Consider the following 11396-nt stretch of genomic DNA (forward strand, 5'->3'; position numbering starts at 1 on the left):
AGGAAGAAAGGTAGAGAGAAATGATGTTTAAAGAAGACAGACAGATAGGGAGACCAAAATATCCGCACCCAAATAATGACTGGAGACCAAAAAAAACCATGTACAATATGAAATTAAATGAATTATTGTATTAGCAACCTTTCAAAAACCAAAAATGAGCGAAGGAAGCAATTATCTTACCTGATAATAATAGAAAAGCAATGTGCTTTTCCTACTCCTTCCTTTGTTCTGTCTCATTCCGTCCGTCCTCTGCTTTTACTCTGTCTTGGTCTCTCACTTCAAACATACATGATTAATTTAGCTTAAGTAATGGGTATAATTAATTGTTGCTTTAAACCTGATACTGAAATAATCAGGGGTTTTTTCCCCTTTGACTTCATTGGAGATTGTTCTCCACAGAACAGTGGTACATTTTACTCATAAAATGTCAGTGAGTTTGATATAGTACTACTGTGTACAGTGATATGTGTATTCCTACTAATCTTACACAGCTGTGTTTTTCTTCTATTCCACATCAGGTGTTTCAGAATGTGGACTTCAAACAAGATGGCTTGATCAAAGACGATATATCATCAGCCACATTTTCCCGCCATTTGGAGCTGTCGGACCTCAGAAGGGCTTTCTATTTTGTATCTTTTTTTGTAGAGAATCTAGTTGGGCCCTTTGTTTGTGGCTTTCATTGAAAGTTGTTTGTGATTTTTGCCGTGTTTTTTGGGGAGGTGTCTTTTGTTGGTTTTCATTTTTCATTTTTCTTTCTTGGGGGGAGGGGGGGGGGGTTGTTTATTTACATTGTAAAACAAATGCAATTTTTTATAAAAATGCTACTTATTAATTTATTATTACATTGTTCATTGTTTGTTTGTGTAAAAGAAAGGGTGGGGGGAAGGAGGGAGATTCAAACTGTTTGTGTGTGTGTGTGTAAAAGGGCAACGGGAGGGGGGGAGGATTCATGTTGTATGTGTGTGGGTGTGTGAAAAGGGGGGGGAATATTATGCTTGTTTTATAGTATTATCTTTCTCATGGATTTAGACGCTACATTTTTCTCTTAACGTTCACGTAGATATTTCTGATCTTGACTGCGTTTTTTGGGACAGGAAATATTGCCAGCATCAACAGGTGAGTCAGCCCAGAGAAACTGGAAATGAATGAAAATACTTTGGGAGGTGGGAGGTGGGAGGTGAAAGCAGTGATCTTCCAGAACAAAAAAGAAAAAAAAAAGATATCCTTTAAAGACTGATAGTAACTTATCACATTCACCTTTTTAAAAGACCCTGAAATATTCTAGATAGTGTTGATAACTGGATGCAGATGAGAATCTTAGTGTATCTTTATAATTGAGAGTTTGCTCAGTGAAGCATAGTTCATGATTTTAACGATTAGCTTGTGTATAGCTCAATCAAGATTACAATTACAATAAAACTTCAGTATAACTTACTTGCTTTGAACCCAAGATTTTTAACTGCTTAGCCAAGTTGTGTATTGGCCACAAAGATTGAAAATACAAAATGGGACTTGGGGCTTCAGAAAGTGAACGTTACAACCAGTAGTATGTTTTAAGCGGTGTATGATATTTAGGGGTTTTACTGTATCAACATATATCTTTGCAGCTATAATTAGGTGTACCCCCCACCAGGGCAGTGCAACTAACTGAAGTTGGTTTTAGGCCATTCCCAAATGGGGGTTTTAACATGTTCTTATGCACAGTAGAATTGTAAATGGAAGGATTTATCAATGTCATGCTCATACTGTTCATAGGGGGGAAATGCTGCCTTTTCTGTCCTCATCCTTACTATTGTCATTTTTGCTCTACTTCTTTTGTCTCTCGTTTGTGAACTGCTATTTCCGGGGTGCCTTGATAGTCGAAAAAGACTTTGTGCTGTTGAAACTAGAGAGATGAGCAGAGTAAGCTTGATTCCCCGTTTGGAATTGTCTGCTGACTCCCGCCTCTTGGTGCTCATATGACCTTATGCAGTTGCAAGTGCCGTATAACCTTACTAAAACTAAAACTTAATTAGGCGTATTTTCCCGTTTACTAGTCAAAGCAGTTACCAAAGCCTTGTCACTAAAACATCAGCATTTCAAAAGTTTTGTTTCAACTGAAAAGCCAGACATCAAAAGAATTTACACCTTTAATTTTAAAAAAAAATTAAACTCTTTTGGGAACTTTCATCAAGTCACTCCTAATGAGAAGTGAATTATTATATGCTTTTGATAAGATCAAATTATACTGTGTTGCTATTTGTGGGTATAATGCAAGATTGCCATATCTGCAAAAAGCATTGTTGATGAAGTAATTGAGAAATGAAGGTTGTTGACTCGCCAGGCCATTCAGGAAGATTTTCACATGAGTTCGAAATGAAAGAAAAGTTTTCTTACTATCATTCAAACACAGTCTAAGAATTCACAGTCTCAATGCTTTGCAAATAAGATGTTTATGCTTTGTACTGGTGTACTGTGAACGTGTATATTGTTGTTATCACGTTTCAGCTTTGACCCGGCCTCGGTCTACTGCTTCCTGACCGTGTTCAATCCTTTCCTGATGGGAGCCCTCATGATGCTCAAGGTGAACGTCGCACTTTCAAATACTACGACTACTGTATGATTTGAGTTTTTGATCATATTCAACGTGGGTGGTTGGCATGTGCACTGGTGTGGTTTGCTCCTTCTTTCCTATCAAACAGCTATCATCCTTATTTCCTCTGTATCTTATGCTGAACACTCTAGTAAGACCTCTAATTTATGGACCTATTTGCATTGCAAGTACTGTAAGCTCTTACTAAAAAATCTCATTTTCAACTGCTTGAGATTTTTTTCCAAACTCAATAAGAATGATAAGATTGTAAATTTCTCTCTTTTTCTTGGGGGGGCTTTTTTTATTTGAAGGATAGTGGTTAGAGTAAAGGCACTATTTGTGGCCATTTCTCACTTAATTTGTGAGACAGCGTGGTGGAATCAGGCTCTCGTCAATTTTGGGGCATGTAGAGTTATTGAAATCATCTTAAAGCTTGTTCACTTGTCTTTATTTGGATGAAAAAACATCCTTTTATCTTGAATACAAGTCGAGATATTTGCGAATGAATGAGGTGGGGGTCACCTGTTTTCAGAGGTAAAATTAGTGAGAAAATGGACGTCAAAGATTAGTTATTTCCTTAGCTTAAGAGTCCGTGGTAACTGAAAATTTACATTTTTTGTGCCTTTAATCAACCTTTTTCAGAAAAATCCACGCAGAAATGAGTTCTTTAATGGGCTTGAAAGGTGTTGAGCCAAAAAACAAAAATTTGATAAAAATGCAAAATCCTGCAGAAAAATGCAAGTTTCTTCACTTTGATTATTTTGACGAGAGCCTGATTCCACCACGCTGCCTCACATTTGCTCTAGAAGCCAAACGAATAGAGATAACAAAACAAAATTTTGGCCAGCAAACTTGCACATTCTCTGGCCAATAGGTGTATCATGGTCAAGAGCATTCTCGGCTACATTGCCAAGAAGGATGATCATTCTAAAATACCATGTGAAGGGACCAGTTTGCGATCAGGGCACCTTTATGCGGTCATCGAGGACACATTATGCGGCCAGGGAATTGTGATGCGATCACATGTGGACATGTATGCGGCCAGGACCTCCCAACATGATTTTGTAGTGTACCATGGGGCGGGGTTGTATAAGAAGACATGCCAGCAGGGTGGCCTCGTCGTTGATTCCCAAGGTTTGAATCCCGAGAGTATGATACTCTTGAGCTTCAGCTTTTTATTGACCCCCCCGGCGTCCTCTTGTGAGATCAAGTGATCGGCCTTCGAAATGACCATCTGTGTACAGTAGGGTGTTATAAAATAAACAACAGGAGTCACTGTGAGGTATTGGTAAGAGAAATGCTTCATATTATATTGAAGATCCCGGGTTTCAGTCTTGCTGGGCCCACATTTTCCCCGAGTGTTATTCCCAGAGCGGCTGTCTCTTATAAGTTACATGACCTTCCTGTGTTGAAAGAGACGATTAAAGTACCAACTCAGTGCTCGGTAAAGTAAACAACAAACAAAGAAGTCATGGGAGAAACAAGTGAGGCTAGTGAGAACGAAATAAAAAGCTTAATAATGATCGGCTCTGTTACACTGACGACAATGAACAACTTTGACAGACTGAAAAAAACAATGAATACGTAAATAGTGCCTGGAACTTTGACAGACACCTTCACAAACGACCCGAGTGTTTCTTTTTAAAAAATCAATAATTCTCCCCCCACTCCGGAGTCCAATACTCAGCAACGCTCAGGCTTTGAATGCGCTCTTGTGACCCCTGCAAACATACTCACATGATGACATGTGATGCGAGTGCGCGCAGGTTCACTGACCGGTCACGTTGCCGAGCCCAATACGCTGAAAATAAGACGTTTTCTTTTTTTTTTTTTTTTTTTCTTAAGTAACTGCAGTCACCAATATTGATTTATTTTAACGGCGACACGGCGGTTAGAATTCGCAACCTGTATGCCACAAATGTTTCGTTATCGGACCGGGAAAAATTGAGCGAATAACTCAATCGCGACCGGCAAAAATGAACTACCCGGGTCCCGGCGATTTTTTTCAAACTCCCGGGGCCTGGTGGTCACCCTGTCAAGAGACAAGTGACAGGGCAGTTTCTTCAGACTGCGCCCAATCTGATGGAATCAGTCTTGATTGATCTTCTATCGCACTGAAGTCAAGAACTACAAACCAGGCTTTCTGAATTCATTTATGTACCGGGTAAGTTAAATTGTTGTTAGATGGGCACTGTTAGTATCTGACCTCAACAATGCCTTTCTCCAATGGAGTGGACCTTTTGTGGATGTCCCCGATCGCAAGAAGTCCCTTTAAAAAAATAAGGGAATAACTATGCGGCCACCCCCTCCCTGGGTCCCCTTTGTTGTTTTCTTTATGTTAAGACATTTACACATGATATTTATTCATTACTTCAACACACGAGCCTATAATGGAATAAAAATATGATTAGAAAGCTTTGTAATGACCATGGACAAGTGACCTGTCAAATTTTCACACATGGATGTTTTGATCGACCAAATCTTCAAACCTCTGCCGCTCTCAAACTTTGGTGCCTACTAAGAACACCTTTGTTGTGAACATATGATTCATGCCAGTGCTTCACAGGAGCTTGGTTTCTGTTTGGAAAATGAAACAGGTCTTGAGTTATTGACTTTATAAGGAAAGTGGCCGCATAGGTCAGCCGGCCGCAAATAGTGCCTTTACTCTAGATGTTAATGTTAGAAAAAGAAAATAAAGTATATAGTTCTTGTTCTGTCAGAATTGGTCTAAATGGCCTTAACAACAGCCATGAGTCATCTGAACCTTCAGTTCTTGTATTTCGTTTAACTCTTTATCTCCGAGGGGGGTAAACCCACTATGCTCGGGCCCTTTTTTGGTGATATCTAAAAATGACAAAAACGTCATTAAATGGGTCATCAAATTGAAACTAGCAAGCCTGTTTTGATAGTACTTCTTCTCATGAACGAAATTCCGGTAAAGAAGACCTATTTTCGGCAATTGCCGAAAAGTAATTTGATGTTGAAGTTGACGCAAAGGAATATGCCCAAGCCGTTGTCAGCGGCTCACCAGCTCGGTGGTTCTGACCGCGGAGATAAAGAGTAAGAAATATTCTCCTCAGTGGATGCATTGGTCATCGTCAGACACTGGCAGAGGAACTTTTGCTTTTATTATTATTGCAATCCCACATAAGTTGTTGGGTTTTTGTTTTTTTGTTGGGTTTTTTTTTCTTTTTGTGTGTGTGTGTGTGTGTGTATTCAATTTCTTTCTTTTTTTAAACAGAATATGATTCCCTTCCTGCTGGTGACGTGTGCTTTCCGCGGTGTGCAGGTCTTGACGCACACACCCCTACGCTCCCTCTTCCTCATCGTGCTGATCATGTCAGACTTTATGGGCTTGGTAAGACAAAACTGTTCATGTTCTTCCCGTCCACCCCAATACTCTTTTCTCCTGAAAAAAAAGGGAAGAGAAGAAAGGAAATTGTACACAGCGGTTATAGAGCGCCCATTTAGTTTCGGCTGGCGCGAGGCAAGCAAGCCCGCGCTTCCCCAGGTCACGGGGTCATTTACCTGCGCCGCCGGGGATTTCCCTAATCAGCCGAACACCGGCAGCGCTCTTGTATTTTTTGCAAAGTTTACCAGCACAGTGAGCCAAAGCTAATGTAAGATGAATATTTTAATAAAGACCACGTAAATATTCAACATATTAAGGAAGAAAATGAAGAAATCGGAAGAACATGGTACATTACACTTAAAAGCTGTGAAGTTCTCAAAAAGGGGACTTAATTTGATAAATGTGTCATGGGTAATCAATTATAAACATCGATTTAAATATGATTGCCCCCAACGAATTCAATCAAATTTGCACACAGGACTGAGAACATAATGACATTTGTACTGACAAAGGGGCATATGCACGAAGTTTCTGGATCCGTAATTATTCAGGTTTGAAGTTGATTTTTGCAATACTCTTGCTTTGCGACCTTGTTTTTTCATAGCGATATCCACGATACATGTAACTACAGAACAGATCCTTCCTTGCCGATACACTTATGATAACACAACCTAAACACAAAATACAAAAAGAACACAACATTGCTGGACTGGAGGAATTATCTCATTTTTCCGCTGTAAGCTTTCGTCTTTTGATGGGTGGTGCACACGACAGAGTAGCTCAGGGTGGGTTATACGTGTTGTGACTGCAGGATTGTTTTGACGTGTTTTTCTTTGTCTGTTAGGCCACGGTTGCATGAATGAGATCACCCCCTTGCTCACAATGGAAGGCCATTCCAAACCCACATTTTTGTATCCAAGGAACGCAGTGTTTCTCAAGGATGTGTTGTTTGGGGATGACCTTTTCTTTTGATCGATTTTGATTGAGTAGCACGTGTTTTACGGCACTATCGACTCAAGACCTTTTATTTGCCAAATATGTTTCTGTATAAAGACATATCGTGTGATGCATGACTGAATATGTGGTATTCTCTCTAAAGTGATTGGCTTTCCATGTGCAATTACTGTGTGGATATCTTTGAAGGTGTCTTTTACGTGAACAAATTTCTCTCTCAGAACAATTAATGCGGTGTCTATTATGCTTTGATTTCGTGTACATGCAACTGTTCCTTTTGCTAAAAATGATGCTAGCTGTCTGTACACATGGGCTGTGATGTATTTATGGCAGTGGCTTCCTATAAATAAACGGCTGTGGTAGGCCTGTGGTGTGATGTTGTGTTGTTTGAGGATGTTATCAAATTCAGAGCAGGCAGGACTTGACCTTGGAATAAGCTCCTCAAACTCTAACTCTGACAGCTGATCATGTACACTAGAACCCTTCCTCTCAAATCTTTCTGCTTCTCGTGGATTATCCGACAAAATCTGACAGCCCTGTAACAATTGAATGTCCTCCTCGTTTTTTTCCAGCCCTCTTTCATTTTTTTGCCGTAGATATGCACATTTTGTCCTATTCCAGGCGTGCAATTCTCCATAGATTGATGGACCAGCTGTACATCTATATCATGTGCCAGCTGTACATCTATATCATGGGCCAGCTGTACATCTATATCATGTGCAGCCTCCTCAAGAAGGCGATGATGTTTGAGCACAATGCCCACCATGTGATCATGTTGAGTGTGGCACTCCATGACAAATATATTGTTAAAAATGACAACGAAATTCAGATGTAGTAGAGGCAAGAAAACTAAAAACAGCAAGGATGAATGTTCAGAGTGGTGGGTTGCTATTTTTAAAAAATCACAGAAAATCATAGAATAACTTCGTGCATTTGAAACTTGCACATGTAAATGAAAATTGTCACCACAGTTGATACATGAATTTCTGTTTAAATCGTTGGGGGCCGGATTGAAATATCTAAATCCAAACTGAAAAAGTTCTAAACATTGAAGATGCCAGTTTGAAAATCACAGACTTACTTAAATCCCTTGTAAAACTGATATAATGGGACTTACAAGAAAACAAGTTATACCGGCCTACAGATCAAACATAGCACGTTACAATGAAATCTCAATCGGCCTTGTAGCATTTATAGTTTCAGAGTTAGGAGGCTTTCAATTCGCACTAAAACGCCATATTTACTACTGCCCCGGCACAGGAGGAGTGGCGTTGCGGTCACCCCAATTAACCCCTCTGACAAGTGATTTATGACTACGCGCTGGGCTGTCGGGCGGGGCGGGCAGGGTGGTGAGGATGGTCGGGGAGGAACCGGGGAAGGTCTGGACGGTATTTTATCCGCTGTGTGTAAAGCATTTCCTTTTCCATGAAAGAAAGAACATGGTACGAAATTGGGCATTCCTTTATTAATTCACTTGAAACTGCCAAAGTAATCTCCTCCCCCCCAAAAAAAATCATTTTTAGATCTTAGTGATACTGTCACACATACTCATACCTGCTCCAATTTCCACTTGTATAGAGACAATCACCTGTACAAAAAAACTCTTTCCATTTCCCTCCTTGCAGTTTTGTTTATGGTTGTTTTGTTTTGTTATTTTTTTTTGGGGGGTAGGGGGTAGGCATTATAATGAGAATGTTTAAGACGTCTGTCTGTATTTTTGCTAAAGGAGAAACTGAACTCAACTTGTCTCCATCGTTTATTTCAGCATTTCTTCTTCCTGGTCCGCGACTACGGTAGCTGGCTGGAGATTGGTTCCTCCATCAGCCACTACGTCATTGTCATGGTGATGATCATCTTCCTCCTCCTCCTCACCGGCGTCTCTCACGTTCTCACCTGCTGGAGAGTTCCACTACCCACGCAGAGACACAAGATGCTCTAACTGTTCTCAGATGTATCACGGAATATTGGGGACTTTTGGAGAACACCATGCATGGGACATATTGCTGATTCATTGGTAACTTCAGGAGAACACATTTTGTAGATATCGCTGATATATCAATATCTTCTAGAAAAACACCCTTGGACATTTCACCATATGTTAATAACATCCAGAGACCACCTTTGGACAAATTACCTATATGTTGGCAATTTGAACAAGGTCCAAAGTTCGTTTTATTATTGCCATTTTATGACTTTTCTAACATCAATGAACATCAATATTTAATTACCTTGCCATTGATATATAACTACCTCTACAACTATAATGTTGACTGCACAATCTGTAAACGTCATTTTATTTCCATACCCTTAAACTGCTTCATATCATCATCATCACTATCAAGGCCTTTTCATCCCTGGCCGGGTATAGGCCACATACAAGCTCCTTCCATTTATCTCTGTCCTGGGCCATCCTTCCAAGCTCGTTTCAAGTGAGCTTCATCTCTCTCATGTCCCTTTCCACTCATGTCGTCCATGTTTCTTGTGGCCCACCCCTGCCTCGTGCTCCCTGTGGGTTCCGCTGCAGTGACGGTCTTGTGATGTTTCCGCTGGGCTTTCTTAAGGTGTGTCCCATCCATCGCCACTTTCTTAGTCTTATTTCTAATTCTGTTATATCCTTTTGTCCTGTCTTTTACCCCAGCTTTTCATTTCTTATTCTATCCTGCCCCTTAATTCTTAGAATACTCCTCATACATCTGTTGATGAAAGTCTGGACTTTATTCAGTACTGTCTTTGTTGTCTTCCAAGTTTCACAACCGTAAAGGAGCACAGACTTGACGTTGGAGTTAAAGAGTCGAAGCTTGGTGTGCAGTGAGATGCTACTTGCTTTCCAGACTTTTGATAATTGATTGAATGCTGACCTTGCCTTGGCAGTTCTTGCTTTATCCTCTGCCTCGGTTCGAACTTTATCTTCGATGACACTTCCAAGGTAGGTAAAGAAGTCCGCTTCTTCCAGGGGAGGGTCTTCCACTGTCACAGCAGCGCTTGAAACCTTTCCTAGCTTCACTACTTTCGACCTGCCTATCAGGGTCTGAACAAGATGGTCTGGAGTTTGTACTCTCGTTGACCGATGGAGAGAAGGGAACCAGATTCTTGGCACTGCTGCAGGCAGCTATAGTTGCTGGCTGTTTCCTTTTTCTTGTCTCCTCTATTGGAGTCTGGCTCTGACTCGGGTTCACGGACACATCTTCATCCACATCTCTTCTCGCACTGCGGGAGCAGGGGGTGCAGGCGGAGGCACAGGAGCTGCTGCTGGTGTTCGTAGCAACCGTTGATGCTGCCAGAACAACTCCAACATTTTTGTGACTCTTTTGGCAGCAGCGTCCAAACACATTCAAACTGCCTCTGAATATCCTCGTAGGGCGAGGCTGGAATGTCGGAGCCAGGAGAAAGGTTTACTGGTTCTAGACCGGATTGTAAGACATTGTCCGTGTCGGTATCGACAAAAGCAACTTAAGGAGCAGACGGTTGATCAGCTTGATTTTAGTCTACTCAACTGTTTTGTTGTTGTCTCAAGAATATCAGTAAGCGAACGTTCACCAACTTGAACAGAGTCAGCGTTGGTTGTCATTACAATAAATCTAAAAGGAGATCACAATAAGCAATATAACTTCGAAATTAGAATAATGTTGATCCAGAATGATCTGTTCGGTGAAGTGCTCCAAAACAAGATGACAACGCTCGTATACGCTGCTAGTATGCGCATGACGAGCTAATGAATAATAATTACCTACATGCTACCATTATCAGCAATTAACTTTCTCTACCAAAGAAATCAAATTTGTTTCTTCATTGTGTTATACATTGTTTATCAAAGTCTCAGTTGCTTGACCTACCATTTCGAAATTTGGTTCATTTTTTTTTTTCAATATGTTACGTGCCATTTTGAGGCAGGGCTTGCCAAATGTATACATTTCACAGGTCCTCTTTAAGATAAGCTACCTTTTTTGCTGGTGTTTTTGAACTATGACAACTGGTCATAATTCAGAGTATGCAAGAATAAATTATTAGAGCATGGTGGGGTTTTTTTTAGTTACTTGGGATTTTTGTTGTTGTTTGTTTTGGGTTTGGTTTTTTGTTTTGTTTTTGTCTTGGGTTGGGCTTTTTTCTTTTTTTTTTTTTGTTTATTTTGTTCATTTGAAGAGCTTCATCACAAAACATATGAAATGCAAAACTCCATGTTTTACAATAAGTGTTAGTCTTCAGGATTGAATCTTCTGTGATAGAACATTTCACTCAAAGATTGTTTCTTTTTCAAATGTTTTATAACCGTCTTATTTTCGCTTATCAAATTTAGTATATTTTTTGTCAAATACACAATACACTTGAACCCAGTTTTCATAGAACACGTTTATGCGAGTTGACCAATGAAAAACAAGAAAACCAAAAATTTCCTGTCACACCTCCAGCTAGCTATATTTCATGTGTGACCTATGCTAAACTTGTCAAAGTGTGTGTTTTTGTGTGTGTGCATGTGTGAGTGCATGCACACGTGAGTATGTGTACATGACAGAGAAAAAG

At 40.2% G+C, this 11396-nt stretch overlaps 1 protein-coding gene across 2 annotated transcripts in view; it reads left to right on the forward strand.

The window, feature by feature from the left end:
- LOC101846750 (GPI ethanolamine phosphate transferase 1) overlaps window positions 1-9442 on the forward strand; it is a gene marked incomplete at its 5' end in the record, with an annotated part of 43712 nt that extends 34270 nt beyond the window's left edge. Inside the window, 5 exon segments of one of the 2 annotated variants that reach the window (XM_005102571.2) lie at window positions 519-629; window positions 1061-1116; window positions 2488-2563; window positions 5814-5930; window positions 8644-9442. In XM_005102571.2, coding sequence (XP_005102628.1) covers window positions 519-629; window positions 1061-1116; window positions 2488-2563; window positions 5814-5930; window positions 8644-8817 — 534 coding nt within the window. In that variant the 3' untranslated portion in view covers window positions 8818-9442. 2 annotated transcript variants of the gene reach the window in all.
- Window positions 9443-11396: the final 1954 nt, after the last annotated feature.

Source organism: Aplysia californica, unplaced genomic scaffold (assembly GCF_000002075.1).
Source record: "Aplysia californica isolate F4 #8 unplaced genomic scaffold, AplCal3.0 scaffold00331, whole genome shotgun sequence".
Taxonomy (NCBI): Eukaryota; Metazoa; Mollusca; class Gastropoda; order Aplysiida; family Aplysiidae; genus Aplysia; species Aplysia californica.